The 27,177-nt window shown below is 42.3% G+C and overlaps 2 protein-coding genes across 2 annotated transcripts in view; both read left to right on the forward strand.

The window, feature by feature from the left end:
* The window catches only part of KCNMB1 (potassium calcium-activated channel subfamily M regulatory beta subunit 1), a 312,631-nt gene that overhangs the window by 96,184 nt on the left and 189,270 nt on the right, over positions 1 to 27,177 (forward strand). The gene's annotated exons all lie outside the window — the stretch shown is intronic.
* LCP2 (lymphocyte cytosolic protein 2) overlaps positions 1 to 27,177 on the forward strand; it is a 41,719-nt gene that overhangs the window by 4,660 nt on the left and 9,882 nt on the right. The window contains exons 2-14 of the mRNA XM_060271045.1: positions 346 to 408; positions 727 to 773; positions 17,061 to 17,126; positions 18,778 to 18,809; positions 20,536 to 20,573; positions 22,675 to 22,867; positions 23,236 to 23,339; positions 23,845 to 23,914; positions 24,288 to 24,429; positions 24,936 to 24,958; positions 25,302 to 25,309; positions 25,412 to 25,431; positions 25,540 to 25,635. Coding sequence (XP_060127028.1) covers positions 346 to 408; positions 727 to 773; positions 17,061 to 17,126; positions 18,778 to 18,809; positions 20,536 to 20,573; positions 22,675 to 22,867; positions 23,236 to 23,339; positions 23,845 to 23,914; positions 24,288 to 24,429; positions 24,936 to 24,958; positions 25,302 to 25,309; positions 25,412 to 25,431; positions 25,540 to 25,635 — 902 coding nt within the window. The remainder of the gene's footprint in view (positions 1 to 345; positions 409 to 726; positions 774 to 17,060; positions 17,127 to 18,777; positions 18,810 to 20,535; positions 20,574 to 22,674; positions 22,868 to 23,235; positions 23,340 to 23,844; positions 23,915 to 24,287; positions 24,430 to 24,935; positions 24,959 to 25,301; positions 25,310 to 25,411; positions 25,432 to 25,539; positions 25,636 to 27,177) is intronic.

Consider the following 27,177-nt stretch of genomic DNA (forward strand, 5'->3'; position numbering starts at 1 on the left):
TATACTTTTATCTCTGTGCCTTTTATGATCTCAACACCTCTAGTAACATTATTTCTGTTGAAATTAAAGTTTTTTCCATTCTAATTTTAGCAGGCTGGGTCAGAACTGAAAAGCTCTGACAAATTGGGCCCTTATAAACCATATCCTAGCTCTGCTAAAGTAAGTCCAGCTGAAATAAATGAGTTTAGTGATTAAGTTGTCTAAAGATGGAATCCTATGCACACTTTAGAGGAAGTAATTCCATGCATAATAGTCAGCTATGGTTATTCAGAGACCTATTGGATATAAATGTATTCTTTATTAAAATGATCAAGTTTTTCTGAATGTGTGTCTTTTAATCAGCAGTTAAACTTCAAGGACTGTGAGAAAGTTGCAAGGAAATACAACATAACTGGACAAAGATTTCTGGTAAGTTTTTCTATAAAATTACACTTTCAAAATGGTCATTCCTTTGGATTTAAAGGAGAAGATTACTAGCAAAGTGGAAACGGTGTGGTTGCATAGGAAAATAGATATGGATGAATGATTAAGAAAAGTGGTTAAAAGGTGTGGAAATGTTGGTCACTCTGTGGTGCATTGTATCTGTCACATTTAAGCAGATTGTCAAGTTTTAAATACCTCTTCTGTGTAACTACAGCACTTTTAGTTTTATTTTATAATAAAACTAGTGACCAAAACGTGTTGTACAGGCACCATGATAACATACTGCATGTGTTTCTGTTTCAGAATATGTCTGAAAATGATATTCAGAAGTTTCCAAAGCTAAGAATGCCGTAAGTAAATCAGATGATATACCATCAAATTTTAAGGTTGATGTGGAAAATGGGTACAAAGTTACTGTATGATGGAGAAGACAGATAAAATCTGTTCACCTCGGCTTTCATCAAATGCATTTTCTTGGGGCAAATCCTGTTCATGCAACAGGGTGAAACAACTAAAGGGTGGTGGGTTTGGATGAACTGGTGTCTGAAGCAGGGCAGTAAGGTTTTTAAAAGTGTCCTCCCTAGTGTGAGTGCATCATTTTGACTGCTTCAGGCAGCAAAATATATTGAACTAGTACTGCCTTTTCTAAAAGAAATATTAAAGACACTGGTCTGGATCCAGACTTAGTTGCAGTTAGCTCCCACTGAGACCAAAGTTTGTGAGGTCTACGCAAATGATGCCAGAAGTGCCACATAGATGCTGCAAACAAATTGCATTCATTTTTTTTAAAAAAACAATCTTTATTTCCATTTCTTAAAATGATACATCAAAACAAAACAGCCACAACAAAAAATAAATAAACCAAACTAATTATATCAAACTGATCAAACAAAAAAAGCATAAACCGTACAAATCATAGTATAATACAAATCATAATATAATACAAATAATGCATTTTAAGCACAAAGAAGAAAGAAAAAAAGAGAGGAAAAGGGAACAAAAGAGAAAACAGAAAAACAAAAACAAAGTGAAAAACAAAAAACAAAAATAATTATAATATCAATAATTGCTTCCTATTGCTTGTGCACCACTTTCCTTTACTAAATTTCTTTCTCTTTGCTTACCTAATATCCTATCTACACATATTTCCTATATTCCCCTTCATATCTTTCAATCTAAGCAGATCACCAAATCAATATTCATTCCTTCTTTTTTCAAATAATCCTCAACATATTTCCATTCCTTTTTACAACTCTGTTTGGGCTTATTTCTAATTGCTGCTGTCATTTTGGAGAGATTCATGAATTCTACTAATTTCTCCTGCCATTCCAATACTGTCGGGACTTTTTCCCCTTTCCAATTCTGGGCTATCAGGAGTCTGGCTGCCGCGCCCGCATAGAGGAGGATATTTTCTCTATCTTTGGGGAAGTTTTCAGGTATCATACTTAGTAAAAATATCTCTGGTTTTTTTTCAAATGTTGTTTTTAACATTTTCTTTAACTTTTCATATATCAGATTCCAAAATTCTTTAATTTTACTACCCTGCCACCAACAATGATAATAATTTCCAATCTCTTCTTGGCATTTCCAGCATTTGTTTGAATTTCTATTGTAAATTATTGCAATTTTTCTGGGGTAATATGCCACCTGTACATTAACTTTAACATATTTTCTTTTATTCCCATACATGCCGTGAAATTCATCCCTTCTTTCCACAATCTTTCCCACTGGCTACTATAGATGGGTCTCCCAATGTCTTGTGCCCACTTTATCATAGTTGTCTTTACCAATTCATCTTTCAATTCCCATTCCAAGAGATAATTATATATTTTGGCTAATGATTTTTCTTTATCTACTATCAGAAACTCCTCCAATTTCGAATTCCCTTCTTGAAACCCAATCTCTTTATGTTTCTGGAATAGGCTTTGCACCTGACAATATTGTAACCAGCTTGTGCAATGTTCTTTTAGTTGTTGGTATGGTTTTAATTTTAATTGTTCATTCTCCTTTATTAGGAGCTCCTGATACGTTATCCATTTCCCTTCTTTGTTTTTGCTAAATAAAGATGTCATCTCAAGGGGGAAGGCCCACTTAGGTGTTTTTGGTTCTAAAATTTCTTTATGTTCCTTCCAGATCTTTAATAAGGATTTTTTTAATGACGTGGTCCGTAAACTCCTTGTATCCCCCCTTTTTCTCCTCCAGCAAATAAGCGTGCCATCCCTGATTGTTCCTAAAACCTTCCACATTTAGCAATTTTTTATTATCCAATTCAATCCATTCACTAATCCAACACATTCCTGCTGCCGCATGATATAATTTAAGATCCGGCATTCCCCAGCCTCCTCTCTCTTTTGTGTCAGTTAGTAATTTAAATTGTATCCTTGCATTTTTTCCTGCCCATATAAATTTGCTCAAATCTTTCTTCCACAAACCTGTTGGAGGGGATGTACATTTTGGGGTAGGGGAATCACATCCGCACGTGTGATAGACCAGTACAAAGGTGAACACGTTTTGGTGTTCAGAGAAATCAAAGCAATAAAAGGATAGACTGTTATTAAACAATCCAAGCTGGCATTATTCAACCTTTATTCAAGAGATAATATGGACCTGCATTATAAACACACTGGACAGTTATTGCTTGCAGCAATACTAACGATAGCCAGTTAATGGAAACTTTTGGAGGGTGCCATGCTGACTTCATGACAAGAAAATCTGGCAACTAGTGTTAACAGAGTAGCTAACCAATAAAACAAAAATACCAAAGGGAATAAAAACAAGAGATACCTTTTCAGGTACCCATTTCATACATACACAGCTGCAGGAAAGAGGGCAGGACACACACATACCCTCACACTATAGAATTTTTGGGCTGATATGATTGTATACTGTAACCAATGTTACCACACAACTGGAAGCATGAGGCTGTGAGATTCGAGTCTCTAGGGGTGAGATCCTATTTTTCGTATTTTTATATGGTTTGGTAATTGTAAAATTTAAAGAATTGTATGCATAAGGAGCACACATGACATCCTACAATAAACAACCATCTGGAAACACCCTTACATACTTTATGGAAGTAGTCTGCAGAATACATATTTGCTGTATTTCAAGGAATTTGCTTTCAGAACAGAGAATGTGTCATCAAATCCCTTTCATCATTTAGAAGTGTCTTGATACCTCAATACATCAGACATTCTCAAACACAGCAGTCCTAAATCTATCAGTCGTTTATTACATATGTGCTGAATCTGTCCATCCTTTAAGATCAGCTGTTATGGCCCTCTTGTGTAAGCTATTCTGAGGCAAGGCTGGTGGTAAGTTTCCTGGTGGAATTCCCTGACCCAAGAAGCTAGGTTATCTTCCTCTTTATTTCAGTTTCAACAGAAGCTGAAAATGTTAATTTTTAAACATGCATTTGATTCAGTTGGTTAACGTATTGGTTGTAAGAGCTGCTCGTTGTGTTCATGTATTTTGCTGCTGTTTTTAGGTTGATCATTTGTATTTTAATCATTTGATCACTGGTTTTTATATTTGTAAGCCACAAGCAACTCCTTTGTGGAAAGGAAAACGAGATATACATGTTTTAAATGCATAATAAATGATATAAATGTATCAGAACTACTATGTAAAATGAAGACATATCCTCCCCACCCAACCCAGCTGTCAGAGGGCCTGGTATGGCTACTCTAGAGTAACGACTCCAGCATGGTCTTTTAAGGTTTTTATTAAGTGCTGATTATTTACAGTGTTCAGAGCAGTAAAAATGCATCCTTAAGGTGAGGTGTCTGAACTCCCGAATGGCGATTGGCGCGTTTTCTTCCAGCACCACAGCTTTGGCAGACCCAACCTCTTCCCCCTACGTTTGCGTCGCAATTCGGGAGTTGGGGGAATTGGCCTCCCCCCTGTGTGTCCTACTTCCTGTCCCACCTGCGGCCTGGGCTCCACAACCTTGCCTGAGCCTCGGACACCACTTCCTGACTCTCCGCTGGAGGCAGAGCTCTCCTTACTCTCTCCCGCGCTTGGGGATGGGCTGGAACTTAAGATGGGAGGGACTTCCCTGTATCCCTCGTCCCTCACATCCATCCCCCTCCCAGGCTCCTCTCCCCCCCCTTCCTAGTGGCTCTCCGCTTGCTGGGGACGAGTGAAACCCCAAGAAGTCTGTGGCATCCGAGCCTGTGGGTGTAAAAATTTTCCCCCAATCCTGCGATCTTTCTCCTTCCCCCTGAGAAGACGGGAATCCCAAGAAGTCAGTGGCGTCAGAGCTGGTGGGAGTAAAAATGTTCTGCCAGTCCTCTCCTGCCTCTGACGTCGTTGACCTCGGTGAAACCCACACCTCTTCTTCCGTGTCCTCAAATTCCGCTTCCCATCTCCATGGAGAGCTGCTGCCTGCTATCCCTTCCTCCTGCCCCTCCCCCTCTCCCTCCCTTTCCATGTGCCAGGGCTTGGGCCTGTGGGGGAACAGGGCGTGGAACTCTTCCACTAAAAATTCCTCAGGTACTTCTGTGGCCGGTATCCACTCATTGTGGGACGGCGGAGTGTCCTCCCATGCTATCAGGTACTCCAGTCCTCTCACCCCTCTCCTTGAGTCTAAAATCTCAGTTGCCTCATTGAGCTGTCGGGCGTCTCCCGTCTCCCCCCCTCCCTCTGGAGGCTGATCGCTGTCCCTGAACCTGGTACTTTCCCTGTACGGCGACAGCAGCGATCTATGAAACACTGGGTGCACTCTCATGTCCTCCGGCAGTGCTAGCCTGAAGGCTACCGGGTTGACCTGTTGCGTGACCGTGAAGGGGCCCAGCCTCCTGGGTGCTAACTTCTTGCATCGCCCCCTGGTGGGAAGACCTTCCGAGGATAACCAAACCTTGTCCCCCACCCTGATGACCTCTCCCGGTCGCCTGTGGCGATCTGCCCCCTTCTTGTACGCTTCCTTGGCCCTCTCCAAGTGTTCTCTGAGCTGCTGGTGCACCGTCTCCAGGTCCTCTGCCCAATCCTCTGCCTGTGGGCCCTCTTCCTCCTCCTCCCCCTCCCTCTCCGGGAAAGATCTGAGGTCGCGCCCGTAGTTGGCCTTAAAGGGCGACACCCCTGTGGAGACGTGCACCGCATTGTTGTAGGCAAATTCTGCCAGTGGCAGGCGATCCACCCAGTCCGTTTGCCTCTGGCTGACGTAACATCTCAGGTACTGCTGCAGAATGGCGTTGACCCGCTCCGCCTGTCCATTGGTTTGCGGGTGCCTAGCCGTCGACAAGCTGACCTCCACCTGCAGGAGGTTCATGAGCCGCCGCCAGAACCTGGAAACAAATTGGCGGCCACGATCCGAAATAACCCTTAAAGGCAATCCATGCAGTCTGAATACGTGGTCAACAAACAGTTTGGCCGTCTCTTCTGCCGAGACCGCCCTGGCACACGGTATAAAATGGCACATTTTGGACATGAGGTCCACCACCACCAACACTGCGGTCTTGCCCCTGGACGACGGCAGGTCTGTGATGAAGTCCATGGACACTACTTCCCACGGCTAAGGGCTCCAGCAAACCAGCTGGTGGCGCTCTGACCACCTTTGCTCGCTGGCAGGTGTCACATCCCCTTACATAATCCCGAACATCCTCCCGCACCCCTGGCCACCAGAAGTGTCTCATGACTAGGTGAGTGGTTTTGTCCCTTCCAAAATGACCCGCCGTTGGGTTGTCGTGCATCTGCTTGAGGGCCTTACCTCTCAGCTGTTTGGTTGGCAGGTACAGGGCTCCCTTGTAAAAAAGCAAACCCCTCCTTTCCTCAAAGTCTTTGGCCTGCTCCCCCCCCCTTCTCAGTTCTCTGAAGATGCGGGTGGCAAATTCATCAGCTGCTGTCAGTGCTGTGAGTTCTGCCTCGCTCACCACTGTTGCTCCGCAGGACCATGCTGATGGGGGGAAAATATGCCTGGGTGCCGGTGGCAACTCCTCCTCCATGTACTCTGGCTTGCGGGAGAGGGCATCCGCCCTGACATTCTGCTCTCCCGGGATGTAGTGGATGGAGAAGTTGAAGTTCGAGAAGAACTCTGCCCACCGTATCTGCCGCTGGTTGAGCACCCTGGCAGTTCTCCAGAACTCCAGGTTCTTGTGGTCTGTGCACACCTGGATGGGGTGCTTGGCGCCCACCAGGAAGTGTCGCCAGTGCTGGAACGCAGCGTGGATCGCGAGAAGTTCCCTGTCAAACACTGTGTAGTTGCGTTCCGGCTGGGTCAGCTTCCTGGAGAAGAAGGCACAGGGTCTCCACTCTCTGTTGGCGTCCAGTTGCAACAGAATCGCTCCCAGAGCCTTGTCCGAAGCATCTGTCTCCAGGCGTAGGGGCGCATCCTGCACCACGTGGAACAGGTGCTGGTCTGAAGCGAATACCCTCTTGAGGCTTTCGAACGCTGCTTGCGCCTCTGGTGTCCACCGGAACTTCTGCTTGCCTCTCAGGCAGTCGGTGATAGGAGCCGTGACGCGAGAGAAGTTCTTGATGAACTTCCTGTAGAAGTTCGCGAAGCCTAGTAGGCGTTGGGCATCTTTGCGCGTCCTGGGGCTGTGCCAGTCCAGGATGGCCTGCACCTTGTCCTTGTCCATCGCCAGCCCCTTGTCTGACAGCTTGTAGCCTAGGAAGTCCACTTCTTTGGTGTGAAACTTGCACTTCTCCAGCTTCACATACAGGTGGTTGTCCTTCAGGCGCTGCAACACCTCCCTGACATCCTTCACATGCTGCACTGGGTCATTGGAGTAGATAAGGATGTCATCCAGAAAGACCAAGCAGTTCTTGAAGAGGAGGGACCCCAGGACGTGGTGCATGAAGGCCTGGAAGCATGCTGAGCCCCCTTGCAACCCGAAGGGCATCACCAGATATTCAAAAGAGCCCAGAGGCGTGAACATCGTGGTTTTCCATTCATCACCCTCCCGGATCCTAATCAAGTTGTACGCCCCTCTTAGGTCGAGCTTGGTGAAGATCTTGCCCCTGCGTGCCGCTGTCAGGAGATCATCCACTCTGGGCATGGGGAAAGCCATTGGCTCTGTCACCGAATTCAGCCGTCTAAAATCCACCACCAGACGGCGCTGTTGCGTGTCTTTCTTGTCCACCCAGAAGACCGGGCTGCCCCCTGCTGCCTTGCTTTCTCTGATGAACCCCCGCTTGAGGTTCTTGTCGATGAAAGCGCGCAGATCCTCCAGTTCCTGATCTGACATGGCGTACAGCTTGGCTGGGGGTATAGTTGCCCCTGGCACCAGGTTGATCTGGCAGTCAAAAGGCCTGTGTGGGGGTAGGTGGTCGGACTCCGCTTCGCTGAAGACCTCCTGCAGGTCCCAGTACGGCTTGGGTATTGCCTCACCCCCCTTGACGTGCATGGTGGCCACCGTGGCTATCGGAGGCCCCTCCCCTGGTTGGTGCTGCATGCAATGTTCCAGACAAAAGTCCGATCCAAAAGTGATGCATCTCTGGTGCCAACTTATGGAGGGGTCGTGGCGCGTCAGCCAGCTCATGCCCAAGACGATGGGGGGGTCTGAGATGGTTGTGACGTTGAAAGCCAGTGTCTCTGAGTGCCTTCCCACCGTCATTCTCATGGGGGGGGGTTTGATGCGTGATGGCCCCTCCCAGCAGCTCTCTGCCGTCAATGGTGGCCACGTGCAGGGGAAAATCCAGCTGCAGAAGTTGGATCTGGTGCTCTTCCGCAAAGTTTCTCGAGAAGAAGTTGGCTGAGGCACCACTGTCAATTAAGGCGAGGACTGTCAGGGGATAGCCATTTGGGAGCGTGAGCGTGACTTCTAGAACCACTCCTGCTCTGGGAGGGGTGGGCTGGCTGTGCTCCTCTCTGTGCGGGTGGGCGGGCGGGGGCTGTTGTCTGCTGACTGTGCCTGGCCGCTCCCCCTTGTCTCCTGCAGCCAGGCTGTCTCGTTTCCCTGCTGTGGTGCTGCGTCAGCTGGGGAAGGTACAACCGTTCCCGCCTTTCCTTGCCACTCTCTGCGATGAGGGCAGTCTCTGACGCGATGCCTGGGGGAGTTGCAGAGAAAGCAATTCCCGCCTCTTCCCTCCTTGCGTCTTGGCGCCGCCGGGGTTTGAAAAGCCCGCGCGCGCGCTCCTCCGATCTCCATCGGTTCCGGCTCTGGGCTTGGCCTGGGCGGGTGTGGGGGCGGGCCCTGGGGTGGGGTTTGGTGATGTGGTCTGTCCTGGGAGCGTGGGAACCAAGGTTTTGCTGCGCGCGTCGCTTGTTTGTCATTCCATCTGGATTCCTGTCTCACCCCCACCGCTAGCGCCGCTTTGCTTAACTCATCCATAGTTCGCGGTTTGGGACCTCTTGCCAGCTCATCCTTAACGTCTGCGTGCAAACCCATGTAGAAGGCTGATTTCACTGGCTCACTTTGCAGATCCCACCCCAGTTTGTGCACCAGCATGGTGAATCTCGCCCAGTAGTCCCTAACTGTCGATTTTCCTTGTGTTAAGTTATGAAGCTCCTCTTTAGTGGCCTCCATTTCACTGTCACTCGCGTACATTATTTTTAAAGCTTCTAGAAATAATTTTGCGTTCTTCATGCAAGGATTTTTTTGCGCGATGAGCGGTCTTACCCATTCTCGGGCGGCCCCCGTCAAATGCTCTATGATAAAGGAGACTCTGTGCGCGTCATCTGGGAATTCTGCTGCATGCAATTCCAGCGCATAATTTATTTCTGTCTCGAATCCTAGGTACTCCCTAGGGTCGCCGCTAAACTTGGTGACTAGGCTCTGTCCCCTTCTCACTTGGACTAGCTGCGGCTGGGGCACCCCCCCACCTCTAGCGGCTTTCTCCTCTTCCAACTTCTTCTGTAGGTCCAAAACCATCACCCTTAGCTGTTTCTCAGTCTCCTCTTTTGTCCTCACCTGGTCCACCAGCTTGTTCAGCTCCTCCTGCGCCCCTCGCGCTTCCTCCTGAGCGGCATGCAATTGCTGCTGTGCGTGCGCTGTGAGGTTCTGCAGCTCCTGCTTCGCTGCTTCGGCCTCCAGCCTCCAATGCTCAGCCTCTTGAGCGCTCATCGCTGCACTCCAAAGTAGCCAAAAAAAAGATTCGGGAGTTGCTGTCAGAGGGCCTGGTATGGCTACTCTAGAGTAACGACTCCAGCATGGTCTTTTAAGGTTTTTATTAAGTGCTGATTATTTACAGTGTTCAGAGCAGTAAAAATGCATCCTTAAGGTGAGGTGTCTGAACTCCCGAATGGCGATTGGCGCGTTTTCTTCCAGCACCACAGCTTTGGCAGACCCAACCTCTTCCCCCTACGTTTGCGTCGCAATTCGGGAGTTGGGGGAATTGGCCTCCCCCCTGTGCGTCCTACTTCCTGTCCCACCTGCGGCCTGGGCTCCACAACCTTGCCTGAGCCTCGGACACCACTTCCTGACTCTCCGCTGGAGGCAGAGCTCTCCTTACTCTCTCCCGCGCTTGGGGATGGGCTGGAACTTAAGATGGGAGGGACTTCCCTGTATCCCTCGTCCCTCACACCAGCCTTTCATCCAATGTGATTCTGTGTTGCTTCCTCACACGTAGATTTAGGGTTTGCATCTGTGTATGTTTTCATTTAGTTTGCATAGTCTACATAACATTATCCCCAAGCCACACCAAACTCAATACTTCCCCCCCTGTAAATTTAATTTTCCTGGTGCAGGGATAATCTGATAAATTGGGGGAAATCAGGCTCTAAACCCTTCCACTCATGGTTACAGACCATCTGTTTTTGAGTTTTAGGGTGGGTAGGTGAATTGTCACTTGCTGCTTTATGTGGTCACTACTTCCTTGATGTTTTCATTTATTTTCTGGTTGCCTTACTTACTTTATGCTTTTGCCTATTGACTACCCTGGTCTTTTTCAATGTGGGGTGAGGGGAGTAGATTAACAGTTAAAAATGCTTAAATGTGGACAAGCCCTTACTCTCAGGAAAGCTACCTGATCTGCTGCAGTTGGATTAGCTTGGAAGATTTTTCATGAGCAGATCCAGTTGTAAGAAAGGAATCCCAAACCCTAAAATGTCTCCAGCCTGAAAGTTGTGTTGTATCTGGTACCTTCTTCAGTGCAAGCTGTACTTCTGTTTTCAGTGAAACTGAGAATACTCAGTTTGTTCTACAAATGTGGCCTGATGTCTGGCAAATGTTGCCAGTAGGCACTGGGAAACAAGTACTGTACTTAAGAACATAATCAGGGTAATGACCCATCTAGTCCAGCATCCTGTTTTCACAGTGGCCAACCAGAGAGGAGGAGAATTAGAGAGTGGTGGGAAGGACCTTCAGTCCTTGAGACAGTTTCATTCAGTCCTTGAGACAGTTTCATTTGAGCAAGACCTACTGGGCAGCAGTTGCTGGGACCACTAGGCCTGCACTGCTTTGGTTTCTTTGAATTTAACTTCATCGACACCATGTTTTTTTATTGCTGACCTACGCTTGACTCTGGCTACTACCAAACAGAAATCACACAACATTTGTCATTATAAAGCATATCAGGTTTTTAAATAAAGTTAATAGCAGCTGCTTAAATTTATATGGTTGCACATATTTGATAAGGGGGCTGGCTTGTTGACATTGCCAAACACAATCCAGTCCAACCAGCATTCCCCACAGCTTTAAGAGTCTTCTCATGTAAATTTACCATTTACCATTATTCCTTACTTCCCCGAGGGCTAGTAAGATAGTGGAAGCAGCTCGAGAGACAGTGGGGTTCTTGGTTCACTTGGTTCACTTGAGCAGAGGCTGGGTGGTCCTTTTGTCAGGGTTGCTGTAGTTGCATCCTGTAGATTCTGCACTGAGCAGGAATTGATTTTCAAGATCCCTTCCAACTCTGTAATTCTGTTACCCAGACTCTCTAAGACTCTTGGTTCCCACTGAGCTCTGCCCTTTTAATATCACTGAAGCCCAGAGAGTGACTTCTGGCTGGGAGCTAATGGGCAAAGGAGCATGAGTTTCATGTATTTTTGGTGTAAATGCCAAAACACATTGGTTAATTATTTATTCATACTGGCCAGTGCTTGTTTGGTATATGGTTGATATCTGGCTTTCTGTCAAGCAAGAGCTGATACTGGCCAGATTTCCACCCTTGTGGAAGCAGGATGGAGTGGGTGCTTAGATTTTTCCCCTTTCCTATTTGTGGTTTCTGGGGTTTGGTGGGAGTGGTGTTAGCAACTTAGCCTTTAAAGTTCATCCATCCTCTGGCTTGTTCTTTCTCATGCTAGTAGGTGTCTGTTTTGTTTGCAATGGATCTATTGTGCCATGGAGGGGAAAATATAACACGTGATGTCTAGGACTTTTTCCATTGTCACCTTCAATGTAACGAACATCCATCTCTACTAGCTCTCAGAAAGCATTGCAAAGCTCACTTATCTCAGGCACCGTTGCTGTTGATGTTGCCATTTATGTCTGAGGTTCTCTTTTTTCATTTTAGTTAAAACAAAATAAAAAAATCCTTCCAGTAGCACCTTAGAGACCAACTAAGTTCATTTTAGTTGTTTCATTTTAGTTTCATTTTAGTTGTTAGTTTTAGATAGCAATTTAATCTGTACTTTCCACATCCCAAATAAAGTTGTGTGTGTGTGTGTATAATCCAGTACCAGCAAGGCTTCAGTATCCCACCATCATACACTAATGCTAATGCCTGATCATTACCCATGCTGGCTGGAGCTGATGTGATATGTTCACTTATGCATCCCATGTCTAGAACAGAAATCAATCCAGTGAACATGATTGGTGTTTGCTGTTGCTGTTGCTGTTGCTGTTGCTGCTGCTGCTGCTATTTTCAGTCCTTAAACAATACACAGCTGATATTTTGATCCATTTGCATTGTGTTTCCTTTGCATTAAAATGAATGGTCTTTGTGCTGAGATGAATGGTGTGGAACAACGTAGTCATAATGCAGTCAGTTACATAATTAATTAAATAACATTCCACCACAGTGGGCAGTGTGATGAATAACACAATTTGTTAGAAGCCAAACTACAGTTTAATGGGAACAGCGCTGCCTGAAACAAACATAGCTTGGAATGGAAGCCAATGCCTTCTTCCATCCCCGTACCAGACAGATTTGACCCTATTGATTTCCCCATTCAACTTCCTTTTATCTACTCATTCTTGAGAAGTTTCCTCTTTTGAAATCAAGAAGACAAGAGTGCCTGGTCCATGGGGTCATGAAGAGTCAGACATAACTAAACAACAACGGGGAATGATTTAGAGGGTCATTCCATGAAATTTCAAATTGGGCAACAAATGCAGGGAAAGGGAATTTGATCTTGCTGGCCGGCCAGATCACTACCTTCCCCACATCTCATGAGCCAACTCTGACAGGTGTCAGTCACCCAAAGTTACGATGGTGTCACAATAATATAAAGCGACCCATTTCCCTTTGCCTACATCAGTCATCCCCAGACTTCGGCCCTCCAGATGTTTTTGACTACAATTCCCATCTTCCCCGACCACTGGTCCTGTTAGTTAGGGATCATGGGAGTTGTAGGCCAAAACATCTGGAGGGCCGCAATTTGGGGATGCCTGGCCTACATGGTTAAAAATAAAGCTACATGGGTAAAGGTACAGAGCTTTGCAAGCACCATTGATTGGCAACCCTTACAAAACCACAACTTTGTCTTTGTAAGCACTGCTGATTGAGTGAGTGTTTGTGCTTGGAAAGCTTGTTTCAAAGCTATGTTGGTGCTTACAAAAGCACTGGCACAAGGACGTGGCTTAGCCAAAACACCCTCATAGGCCTAATGGGGAGGCCTGGCAAGTCTAATTAGGTTGGCAGACCAGAGGTTTCCCACTGCTGCTGGAGATACAAGCTTTGTTTTTGTCTTCAACCTTTAGAGAAATTAAGCTAGCCGCTTCCTACTATTTGGTATTATGAATGAGAGAAAATTTAAAATGTTCCAAAAACTTTGACCTGTCCATGTGGGAGGGAGACAGGAGACAAGAGACAGGAGTATGAGTAATATTTTCTGCAAGTCTGCTGCCTGCTCTTATCCTTAATCAAATGCAACCCCCACTCCCTTATAACTAAGTAGTGTGGTTTTTATACTTCCTTCCTTAGCTGCAGATTCACAGGCCTCATGCTTGAAATAGTCAAGAAAGAAATGATGCAGAGGCACTGCCATTCCTTGTAACATTTCATAAAGGAATGCATTAAAACTCTTTACTTGAGCTACAGGTGCACATTGGATAGATTGTGCACATGTAGCGCTGATCAAATAACTGCTGCAGCATTACCAGCTGTTTAGGGATAGGGGAGGAAGGGGCAGAGGGACACAATTCAACACAGGACCTGTAAAAGCTTGATGTGTGGTGTGTTCACAGCAGCCCTTTACATGTAGCAAGGACATGTTCTTTGCATGCAAAAGACCCTAGGTTCAGTCACAGGCCTCTCCAGATAAAACTGAGTGGGGGTGCTGTCTGAAAACCCAGAGATGTGTAACCAGGCACTGTAGACAATATTGAGCTAGACAGACTCTGTAGAAGGCACCTGCCTATGTTAAAATTTCATTCAGAAAACAACTATTGTTCAGTCATGAAAAATAATGATAAATAGAAGATATCTGTAGTATAGGCTGCAGATGGTTAAAAGTATTATTTTAATAACATAAGAAGGGTCCTGCTGGATCAGGCACAAGGGCCATTTGGTCCATCAACCTGTTCTCATAGTGGCCAACCAGGTGCCTTGTGGAAACCTACAAACAGGACCCAAGCACAACAATACTCTCCACTTGTGATTCCCAGCAGCTGGAAATCTGAGACATATTGTCTCCAACACTGGAAGTAGAACAAATATATCATGATTTGTAGCCATTGATAGGTTAATCCTCTATTAAAGCTAACCACGTTGGTGGCTACTAGATCTTATGGGAGCAAATTCCTTAGTTTACCTATGCACTCTGTAAAAAAACTGCCTCTTTTGCTTACATTGAATTGTATTTGCCATTTTACTGCACATTTGCCCAGCTTGGAGCTCCTAACAATCTGGTTGTGTTTTAACTACAGTAGTACCTCAGGTTACCAATGCTTCAGGTTACAGACTCCGCTAACCCAGAAATAGTACCTAGGGTTAAGAACGTTTCTTCAGGATGAGAACAGAAATTGTGCTCTGGTTGTGTGGCGGCAGCAAGAGGCCCCATTAGCTAAAGTGGTGCCTCAGGTTAAGAACAGTTTCAGGTTAAGAACAGACCTTCGGAACAAATTAAGTTATTAACCTGAGGTACCACTGTACTTTGAACAATTTGGTATCAGCAAACTCAGCTACATTACTGCACACCTCTAACTCTAGATCATTAATGCACAAGCTAAAGTCGCAGATTCCAATATCAATCTTTGGTGGGCTTCACTTTCTGGTGCGCAACCTGGTGATAACAGAATAAATGAAGTAAGGAGGGAGCTATAGCCCAAGATAGGAAAAGAGGTGTTAAGGGAACACCTAGCTGCTTCAAATGAATTCAAACTTGCAAGGCCTGATAAGCTGCACCCAAGGGTACTAAGGAAGCTTGCAGATGTAGTCTCAGAGCCTCTTATATATAATCTTTGAGAATTCTTAGAGGAGTTGAGTACATTTTGCATGGATAAGAGGAGATAGAGAGGAGATATGATAGATATCTTCAAATATCTAAAGGGCTGTTACATGGAAGATGGACCAAGCTTGTTTTCTCCAGCTCTGGAGTGTAGGAGTGTAGTTACAAGAAAGGAGATTCCAACTAAACATCAGAAAGAACTTTCCACCTGCAAGGACTGTTCAGCAGTGGAATGGGCTTCCTCAGAAGGATTCCCCCTTGGAGGTTTTTAAGCAGAGGTTAGATGGCCATCTGTCATAGATGCTTTAGTTGAGATTCCTGCATTGCAGGGGGTTGGACTAGATGACCCTCAGAATCCTTTCCAACTCTACAATCTATTATTCTACATATCAATAACAATTACATTCAGATTGTGCCCAAATTTGAACCAGTATCTATTGAATGTGTTTTTAACAGTGTTAACATATTTGCTATATGTTGCTACTGCAACAGTCTGGTTACAGTATTCTGAATCAGCTAAAGTTTACAATTACTTTTCAAATGCAAACCCACAGAAAACATGTTACAGTAATCTGAACAAGGTGTTACCATGGCTAGATTTGACATCTCTAAGAACAAACATCACTGGCACACCAGACTCAGGTACCAAAGGTATTTTTTGTTACCAATGACATATTGATATATAGAATCAAGGATTAATCCAAGAGAACACTCAATTGTACATCTGAGTCTTCAATGGGAGTGTAAACCAATCTGAAATACGTAGGTTAACTTTTGTTCCTTGATCCATTTGAGGTAGGTTAGGTTAGGGTGACAGATGGGGTCTTTCAATGGTGGGCGATTGAGAACATAAAAAAGGAAGAATTACTGCACACAGCACAATAAACAATGGAATTTGCTTCCACAAGATGTAGTGACCAACACCAACTTAAAAGGTTTTAAGCGCATGGAAACACCATTTACCTTCCTGCCACAGCAGTACAGTACCTATTTATCTACTTGCACTGGTATGCTTTCGAACTGCTAGGTTGGCAGGAGCTGAGACAAAGCATGGGAGCTCACCCTGTTGCACGGATTCGAACTGCCAACCTTATGATCAGCAATACCAAGAGGCTCAGTGGTTTAGACCGCAGCACCACCTGTGTCCCATTTGCACATCACACAATGTGTGTCCTGCAAAGGCAGGAATAAGCTGCAACAAGCCTGCAACTTGCACATTACACACTCCCCCCTCCTTCCACATGGCTGAAGAGAGAACTTCAGAAGCTTCTATATTTAGTTAAGCACAGTTTCACCCTTATACACAATTGTGGTTAATACCTAGCTTGGTAAGTTTTAACAAGCCACCTTAAGAAACCAGTTTGAAGCTGTGTTTTTGAAATAAACTACAGATCTAATCTTAGTTTTTTATTCCAAATTATACAACAAACCATGGTTAAATGATCCCAGCTGTGCAAGAGGAAGAGATGGGGTGAAAGCATGACTGAGACTCTCTATGGCTCATTCCTGCTCATGCATGTTACACCAATCCATGGTTTAGCATAACTTGAGAAAGAAGACAATGTGTTGTTTGTCTATGACAGGGATGGCCAAACTTGGCCCTCAAGCTGTTTTGGGACTACAACTCCCATCATCCTAGCTAACAGGACCAGTGGTCAGGGGTGATGGGAATACAACATGTATTTAATGCATGGGGTTTCTACCTCATTATTTGTTTTATTTCCTCTTTTAGTAGCAATGTGTCAAAGCTGCCATGCTCTGCACTGAGTACACTAATTGCTTCATGTTAAAATTATTCTTATCTTATGTCATAGCTCCACTTAACAGCAGATTTATCTGTTTGCATGAAGTTGAGAAAAACATATATTTTGTTGTCTCTGTCTTTCATTCCTCTGCTAAAAATGAAATCATTCTTATATTCAACAGTTTGAATTTACCACTTTAAAACAAATAAGAAAAGCTAGGACAAAATGCAGCAAGTGAGAACTTTTTATTCTCATTATTTTTAACCATGGACCTGAGCATGTGCTTAACTTTTTCCCATTGACATTAATAAAAATGCTTAACTTTGGCTGAATTATATACAATACAACTGAGATTCTCCTTCCAACACATTGACTTGCTCTAATAACACATTTTTTTACCTTAGAATTCTAAGCAAGTTAAGTCAGGAAATAAACCGACATGAAGAAAGAAAAAGTTTTTTCCCAAAAAGGTACGGAAATTGTTCAGTTTTTTTTTTCTTGTTACAACAGTAAATGAGTTCTCTTTTGAATTTCTTGGAGTAGAAATTGGTGAATGAGAACATAATCAAATTTAACCATGGGATAGAGGGAAAAAGGCCACTATATTTAAATGAGATGTGAAGAAGGAGCAAACAGGTGACCATGTACACCTTTGAAAATGAATTGTATAACTTAATTTGAATACATTAAATATGGTTTCCATACTCCGTGAATGAATAGAAAAAACAAGTCCAAAATTTCAGAAGACCCGATCTAACCTGAGCATGAACCCAGATTCTAGAATCCCAAATGAGTGTGATTGAGATGCTTTCTGTTTAAATGGTTTGTAGCGCATTAGTGCATGGAATGCCTTTTACCTGCTGTGCCATTCTTGGACAGGGGTAGTCTAAGCATGACGGGCCATGCACTGGAAACCTCAGGAATTGATTATTGGAATGAACTCTACATGGGGCTACCCTTGGACCTGATCCAGGGGCTCCAGATGATGCAAAAAGCTGCGTCTAGACTGCTGCCAAACTGTTGCCAGCACAGAACTCAGGTGCTCAGAAATTTGCATTAGCTGCCCATACACCACCAAGCCAGGTTCAAGGTCCTTGTTTTAAATTACAAGGGCCTTAACAATTTGGGTTGAAAACTGCCTAATCCTGATCACTGACAACTTTAGAGGAGTCACTGTTCTTATGCACCAGGAGCTGTGTGTTTAGCATTGTAGGCTGAATTTTCTGGAACTCCCTTCCAGTTGAAGTCAGACCCTTCATACTGAACTTCCATTGTCTATGGAAGACATTATTATTATTATTATTATTATTATTATTATTATTATTATTTGCTTTTTAACTGAAGCAGGCTTTTTAACTGATTTTGTTGTTTTAAATATATATTTCCTTTCTGTATTGTATCCTTGTAAACCACTTCAGAGGTTATTGTGGTTTCTATATATCCCAGAGGAGCACATTGGGCTACTTAAACTGAGACTGGTTTGCTGGGGCAGTCAGTAGCTCTTGCTTTAAAATGCTAGTTCTGAAGTTTAAGCTTTTTAAAAAGATAAACTAATTTCCCCCTCAATGTTCATAGGAGGAGCACTGGCCTCAACCAGCTTGTTGTTCAAAACTGCAAAACAAGTTACTCATTTGTGAATATTTGCTCAAAGGAAGTATCTGATGCAGCAACAAGAAGCTGTAGGATACCTCTGATTGTTGCTAAAAACATCAGTTCTCTATTTATTTATTTATTCCTTGCTTTCCTCCCTGGCAACAAACTAATACCAAACACATCATGTCAGTGTGCTGCAAAGTTTTTTTGCCTCAGAAAACTACAGGCAGCAAAGAGGAGCAGAGTTGGGCAATCTTACAGGACAGTGGCAAAATGGCATCTGTTTAACCACACAACCTTATTCTTCCAGGTGTTATGTTATAGATCTTCTGCACTTTGCCAGAATTTTACATTTTATCATTTTAGGCACTGTCTTTTGGCACATTTTGCCTAAATGATGTTGGTTAAAATGCACATTTATTTGGATACATGATGGCTAGGTATTATAATGCTCAACTCAAATATATTCAATTTATAATTGAAATATGAAATATTAACTTTCACATTTTCCTCCCCAACCTGCTACAGGTCACAAACACAGAAGGTACCTGAAAATCTAGGTAAATACATTGCCAATTTATATCTGTGTCCACTTTCCAGATATTTAGAAGCCACCCTCTTCAAATTCAGTTTTGTTCTGTAGTGCACTGTCTATGGATTTGATCCAGACTAACAGAGCAATCCAAACTATAGGAAGACATTGTAATTTACACCATGGTAGACTGTGCTGGTGCAGACTTTTTTAAGCATAGCTGCCAAGTTTTCCCTTTTCTCGCGAGGAAGCCTATTCAGCATAAGAGAAAATCCCTGTAAAAAAGGGATAACTTGGCAGCTATGTTTTAAGGAGCAGTCCAAAACTAGCGGAGGAGAAACTAAATTTTTAAAATTGAGTTTGACTTTCACCACCCTTTTTGCCACTTAATTTCCACTTGGTTGCTAGGTCACATGACCTGAGAGGAGTTTGGAATAAGAGTCTGAACATACACTGTGTTGGTTTTCCATTCAGCAGAAGCAGCTGAGCCCGAATGGAAGACTCACACAGTGTATGTCCAGTTGAGCCAGGATGGCAGACTTTAGCCGGCATACATAGCCCCAGCTGAGCCCAGGCTCAGCCAGAAATCCACCTTTTCCAAACCCTCTCTTCCCAACAAATCTTTGGTTTTGATTGTTGCCTAATTGCATTTAGTTCCTATTAAAATCAATGGCACTTAAGTAATGTCTAACTTTTCTCATTTATTTCAGTGGAGCCTAAATGCAAGTTTAAAATGGATCAAACCTTTTCTTTTTCAGTGATTTTTTTAAAACAGTGGAAGCTAAAGTGGGGAAATATATAACATGGCAGTGTTTATAAACAAAATGTAGCACAAGAAAAACTGAACCATAGTAATGTAGCTTCACAGAATTTCTAATTCTCCTTATGCTAATTCTGATATATTTTCAAAGAAGCAATTGTACACTCATGTAAAGGAACAAGGATCATGCATACCACAGCTTTATAAGCCAAGGTATGTACCTCAGATCTGGGCCTGGGCCATACAGTGAAAGCGCTTCTTTTGAAATCTCATATAGCCAAACAATCCTTTTACAGAGCACATGGTCAGATTTTAATGTGATTTTATGACACTAGAATTTACTGTCATAGCTGCCAAGTTTTCCCTTTTCTCGTGGTGTATCTGAAGAAGTGTGCATGCACACGAAAGCTCATACCAAAATATAAACTTAGTTGGTCTTTAAGGTGCTACTGAAGGAATTCTTTTCTCGTGAGGAAGCCTATTCAGCATAATGGAATTTCCCTTTAAAAAAGGGATAACTTGGCAGCTATGTTTACTGTTAAGGTTTTATCTTAACATATATGCCAATTGATGATTGGTGCCAGAGCTGCAGAATTGAATACTTTATTAAATTCCCTAGTGGAAATTGGATCATGTGCACACAATAGTAATTCTTGACCTAATAAATCATGTTTTATTTGATAGAGATCATTATAGATTAATCACACATATGTTGATTATCTAAAATTCACTGAGTTGTGCATCTGGAACTGTCCTTTTTTCCTATTCATATGGCTATATGTGTGAAATGAACATCATATCACTTTATACAATGTTTCTCAATTGAGGCCATACATCAGAGACCTATTGACTGGTGACTCACCAGGTAATATGTATGCATGTGTGAATCAGCCTTGGCTGTTTCATTAATGTCTGCCAGAACTATTCTTGTAGTTCTTTAATTGTTAATTGTGAGATTTATAGCTGCTGTGTGATTTTTGTTGCCTTTCCATAGAATATAGACAAGATGAAGGTGATGGTTGGTCTTCCTTTGTAAGTATTTTTTATCAACACTACAAATGTATTCAGCTTAAAAGAATGACATGGCAAGTATCACTGCACTCATATGTCCCTCTTTACAGGCATCTAATGTAGGTTGTTTGGGGGCTGGAAGCTGCTATTGAAACTTGACAAAATAAAAAATTGACAAAATAAAATAAAAGATTTCTTCAACTTTTTAAGATATATGGAGTAAACATCCTTGATTATAAAATAAAAAATTTCCTTCAGTAGCACCTTAAAGACCAACTAAGTTTTTATTTTGGTATGAGCTTTCGTGTGCATGCACACTTCTTCAGATACACTTGTATCTGAAGTGTGCATGCACACGAAAGCTCATACCAAAATAAAAACTTAATTGGTCTTTAAGGTGCTACTGAAGGAAATTTTTTATTTTGCTTCGACTCAGACCAACACGGCTACCTACCTGATCCTTGATTATCTCATTCTCTGGGCCAACTGCTTGCCTCTTCTACAGGTTCAAGGAAATAGAGGCATGTTTGGAGGGAGCACATATAAAAATACTGTAATATATTTCCAATTGACAGGTTGGCCAATGTTTCACTGGAGGGCCAGTCTGAGAAATCTTATTCGATTGGCTCAATTAAATGCTTGAGGCAGATATAACTGAATCCTAGAGCTCAAAAGACAAGTGCCATAGGAGTTCACCTATGAGGGTTTTTTTCTCTTCTCTTCTTCTCTGATACCCTGATGTTGCATCTGAGTATATGAAGGCACAAGAGCGCATGTCCGTGTGAACACTCTTGTTCATACACAAGCCCCACCCACTACCCCAGTGTCCCTGTGTGCATTGCTCTGTGTGCTCAGTCCATGACAGGGAAGATCTGCAGGGGCATTTAGTCACATTTCCTTGAATGTGAATAGAGTGTCTAACAAAGAATTCAGAGGGGTCAAAGTCAAGAAGCGTTCATGTTTCAAGGCAGCATCCATTAAAAAAAAGTAGGAGCTAGGCAAAGGATATTATTCAACAAAGTGTTGCTCAGAGTAGACCCACTGAAATTAATGAACATAATATATTAATTATAATAGGTCTCTTTACAGTATGACATAGTTGAATACCGCCCAAAGTTTCCATACCAGAAACAAGTTGCTCAGGTTGATCAAACTTTTGGGCCTTAACTTTATACAGCCTGGTCTTCTGAGATTGGATACTCAGACTGACTGGATGTGCAGGCTGACTGGATGCTCAGGCAGGCTAGCATTGTTGCCTAAATAGCACTATTAATCCCCAAGCTAAGTGTACCAGATTCACATAGGAACAAGAGCATTGGTGTGGCTGCTGGGAGCTCTGGGTTGAGACCCGTTCCCTAGCTCTCTGCAGACATTTGCACTACAACTCAAACTTATTCTAATATACAGGCTAAAATGATACCCAATAGACAATCTGCTAGTACCTGGTATATAAAGCTCCCAGATAGCTACAGTCCTGCAGTATCGGATGCAGTATTGTTGCTGATGGAAGTGATTAGGTATTCCTTCTGCACAAACAGCTGGCCTTCAGCCTGTCTGCTGTGTATCCAAGTGATATGCCCACCCTCCAGCTTAAGCCTTCTTGCCAGCCTCATAGGCAGTAGACCACGTTTCTTGATTCAGTAGAATGCTAGAATACTAAATTGAACAAAATGTATTTTCCCTCCTCTGCAACACTAACACTGTTCTAATGTAATGTTATACAGCAGGTGTAGCCAACATGGTGCCATCTAGATGTTTTGGAGTGCAATTCCCATAAGCACCAGCCAGTGTAGCCAGTGGTCAGAGATGATGGGAGTTGTAGTCCACATCTGAAGGGCCCTAGGTTGGCTATCCCTGCTGTACACAGAAGTAGGATGTCTCCAAGAAGACACTACTCTTCTCTGCTGTAGCACCATCATAACATAATCACTTGTAAACAATTCCCATTTATTCAAACCTGTGAATTTTTAATGTATCATTCCTCCCCAATTTAAATGAATAAGGCTTTGTTGCAATTTCTCATGAACTCTAGAATTCACTTTCATTCAGCAATGGAAAGCACAGGGATGTAACAATACAATCTTGCTACATTTTTGACAGTGTGATACTTCTGTTTTGACAGGATGAAAGTGATGATGATTATGAAAGCCCAGATGACCAGGAGCATGAAGATGGTGTGGACTATGAAACACCCAATGATCAAGATGGTGCTGAAGATGAAGCCGATTATGAACCTCCTCCATCAAATGATGATGACACACACCGAAACACCTTGTTTCCTCCCACTTTAATACCAGCTACCTCAGAATACATAGGTAGCCATGTTAAATGTTCTTTCATACTTTTCATTTATGAAATGGATTAGAGAGAAATGTCTAGTTTTGGGAAAGAGACACAGAAAACATTTTTTGTTTTCTAAATACCAACTCTTATTGGCAATTTTAAAATAATTCATTTTAAAACTTCAGTTTACTTAAACTTTCATAACTTTTTTGTGCCCCCTTCTGGGTAAACCAACTAAAAGCTTTAAAATGTGCTTTATTTCCTGAATGGATTAATTTAGTTCTCTCAAATGACATCTCAAAGTGTATAAAGATGTGTCTTTTTAATGAGATCAAGCAAGAAGGATTCCCTCCCCCCCCCATATATTCTGTTATTTTGTTACTGTTATTCCTTTCTTCAGATCGACATCCGGCAGAAAGATCTAAAATATCTACTCAGCCTCCCATTCCACCAAAAAGGCCTGAATCTTCCCCTGTACCACCAAGTGGAGGCAGAAGCCCTGGGGTAGGTTCCATTGGTGCAAAAAGAATGTACTGTTTAGTTTTGCATTTATTTTTTCCTGGGGATTAAGTGCATAGCAAACCACAGTCAATTAGTGAGGAACTGCTACACAACAGTGTATCAGCTTTGGAAAAGCCTTTTTGATACCTTACCAGAATAATTCACTAGCCCTACGGTACTTCTGAAAATGTCACCAGTTGTTTGCATATACAGTATGGCCAGATTACACTGCACATGTCAATCAGCGCTGGACTAGTAAAACAAAAACAAAAAATTCAGCATGTTTCAAAATTCACAACCCTAGTTTAACTGGAAAAAGATCCAGACATGGAGGGTGGAGGAAGAAAAACAGGAAAGCAACAGGTCTGTGATACAGATCTGTGATACTTGGTTATTTTGAACACTGGTTGGCAGCTATGAAATAACTTCAAATAATCTCAATGGATTAAAATCAAGTCTGTAATTACCATTCTGCTAGTCACAGTATTTACTAAATCTATTACTTTAGCAGCCACATTTCCTTTCTCCTTCAAGCAATAATGAGAGTATCAGAGAAAAAAGCATCAAACCCTTTACACGTAAGTGCTTTTATTTAACCTTTTAAAAACTGCATCCTTTAGTGTATTTACATTGCTTTAAACATAAAGCATTAAACATAAAGGATTATTTTTACATCTGTCCTCCCAGCTTTTCCCACAACCCTCAACTAATTGTTGAACAATTTTTTTATTTTAATTCTAAAATTATTACCGGTACTTTATAAGAATTACTGAAATACTGTGCTGAAATTCATATCCAGACAGTTGTCAGGAATTCACTTAGCTTAGAAATGAAGCAAGCTCCAACATTCTTATGTTTTCAGTGCTGAAAGCTTTAATTCCCCCCCCCCAAAAAAATGTACCAAATTAGTCAACTTTATTTCTACCATATTTTTGTTTCACCTGTCACCAGCTCCTTCTATAGATCGAAGCAAAAAGCCCCCACTGGAAAAATCTGGGCCTCCATTTGACAGAGACATCCTACGATCAGGTAGGCAATGGTTTATAGCCATAAACTGCCTGACATTGTACAAAGCACTAAACATAGCTGCCAAGTTATCCCTTTTTTAAAGGGATTTTCCCTTATGCTGAATAGGCTTCCTCGCGAGAAAAGGGAAAACTTGGCAGCTATGGCACTAAAATAAGCTGACCATTAATGGGGAGGCTGTGAACAAATATGTGCTGCAAGGTACTACAAAACTTAGAACTATGACCTGAAAAGTCAAACTGTGGGCCAACTTAGCAAGATGTCCTTCTGAAAAACTTGATATATCTTGTGGGTGGTTAGAAAGGAAAAGTTAATTCATTGTAGTAGCATTTTAAGTTAAACTTCAATCTAAAATATCAGTTAAACTACCGTAACAGAAGTAGCAACTATTGATAAGGTGTAGTGGTGAATAGACTTGAACAATAGGACAGACTCAAGAGTCACAATCTTTTAGCATTTCAAAAACTGCCAACTTTCCAATCCTTAGTAAGTTGCATGCTTATAAATTAATTCAGTTTAGCTTCAGTAATACAGTACAAGTATGAAATGTTTTACCTTATTGCCTCTCTAGAGGTTATCACAACATTTAAAAGCTGGTAAAAGGAAATAGATAGAGTATGGCACTGTATATTCCTATCCTCAGACATGCCAAATTAAAGAGATGTTTACAACTCAGTTGTCAGTGACATACTTGCTTTGTGAAAAGGAAATAATCACGTGAACACATTCATTTTCAGAGATACCATATAAGATGTCTTAGATATATGAGAGAGAGAAGAGAAAATACCACCTATTTTTGTATTTTATGCAGTAGGTTAACAAACAGCCTCAGAGTCAAATTGTGACAGTCCTAAATTCACACAATTAAACTTGATCGTGACAGTGGTCATCATAGCTAGCTACTTTAATTAACTTTTTTTTCTTTTAATTTCTTTTCAGGCAAAATGGTAAGGAATGTCTTCACTTCTACTGTATTACATTTTAATCCATTTTAAATATATATTTTATGCTTTCTTTGAATTTGACCTTCCTTTATTCCTTCCTTATAGCCTTTGACCCCTCAGCTGAGGTAAATATTTTATTTTCTGTGACACAAATTATCCAATTAACTGCTTAGCATGACAGACCAAAAGTAATCAACCCAATTCTTCTCTGCTGTTTTTCTCTTTTATTTTAGAAAAGAGTTAGAAAAGATACAAAAGCCTCCAGTACCATCAGCTGATAGCTATGACAGAAACAGTGCTGCCTCTAGAAGGATGCCACCACCTATAAAGTAAACCTACATTTACATTTTAAAAAATAACTTAGTGTAAGCATACAAAACATGTAATATAGTGATTTGTTATTTCCTGATACTGGTTGTATAGCTCTAATATCTAGCATGCCTTTGGTCCACTTGTCAGAAGATGAATACTCAGGCTTTTTTTTCTGCCATATAATAACATATTTTGCAGTGCTAGGTGTGTGGGTTCATTTTGTAATTGGAATGAAATACATTTTTAACTGAATGTTCAAGCAAAGAGTAGTGATTTAGCAGAGAGACAGCTTTAAAAAAGTTAAACTGGAGGAAGATGTGCAAAATCAACGTGTTACATAGGATAGGATGACAGCCCTCTTATGGACCAGGAATTGGTTAAGAAACAAGAAATGAGTAGGAATTAATAGGCAGTTCTCCCAATGGAAAGATGTAGGAAGTGGATGTCCTCCAAAGTTCAGTATCAGGTCCTGGGCTTTTTAACTTGTTCATTAATAGTTTAGAGTTAGGGGGTAAGTAGTAAGGTAGTCAGATTAGCTGATCAAATTGGTCAGAATGGTTAAAATAAAAAGGGATTATGACATAGCTGTCAACTTTTCCCTTATTCCAAATAGGATTCCTCACGAGAAAAGGGGAAAGTTGGCAGCTATGGATTATGAGGAGCTCTAAAAGGGACTTTCCAGACCTTTCCAGACCAAGTGTATGGGCATTAAAATGAGATGCAGAATTCAAGTGTAAACTGATACACATTTGGGCATAAAATTGTAATGTCATATATACACTAATAGGGGTGGAACCAGCAGCAAATTACCTAGAACAAGACCTTGGGGTTGTAGTGGATAGCTTGAAGATGTCGTCACACGGTGCAATATCTTTGAAAAAGGCAAATTCTATACTAGGGATTATTAGGCAAGGAATGGTGAATAAAAATGCCAAGATCATAATGTCATTATACCAATCTGTGGTGCAACCCCACTTGGAATATTGTGTATAGTTCTGGTCATCTCAACTCATTAAGGACATTGTAAGCTGGAAAAGCTTCAGAAAAGAGTGGCCAAAGTTATTAAGGAGCTGGAACAACTCCCCTATGAAGAAAGGTTGCAATATATGGGGGGTTTCGGTTTAGGGGGAGAAGGTACGTAACAGGAGACATGATAAAGTTGTACCTTATACATGGTACAGACAAAGTGGATAGAGAGCTTTTCCCCCTTTCTCGTAATACTAGAATTTAAGGCCATTCAATGAGGCTAAATGTTGGGAAATTCAGGGCAGATGAAAGTACCTCTTCACTCAGCACACAGCTACATTCTGGAATTTTCTCCCACAAGATGTAGTGATGGCCACCAATCTGGATGACTTTAAGAGCATCGGATAAATTAATGGAGTGCTAAACTATTACTGCTGGGGGCAGTATGCCTCTGAATACGAGCTGCTGGAATCACAAGTGGAGAGTTGCACTTGAGTCCTGTTTGCAAGTTTCCCATAGGCACCTGGCCACTGTGAGAACAGGATGCTAGCCTAGATGGGACTTCTGATGCAAGGCTCTTTTATGCTCAGTGC

This window comes from Zootoca vivipara, chromosome 2, assembly GCF_963506605.1.
Source record: "Zootoca vivipara chromosome 2, rZooViv1.1, whole genome shotgun sequence".
NCBI classification, from domain to species: domain Eukaryota; kingdom Metazoa; phylum Chordata; class Lepidosauria; order Squamata; family Lacertidae; genus Zootoca; species Zootoca vivipara.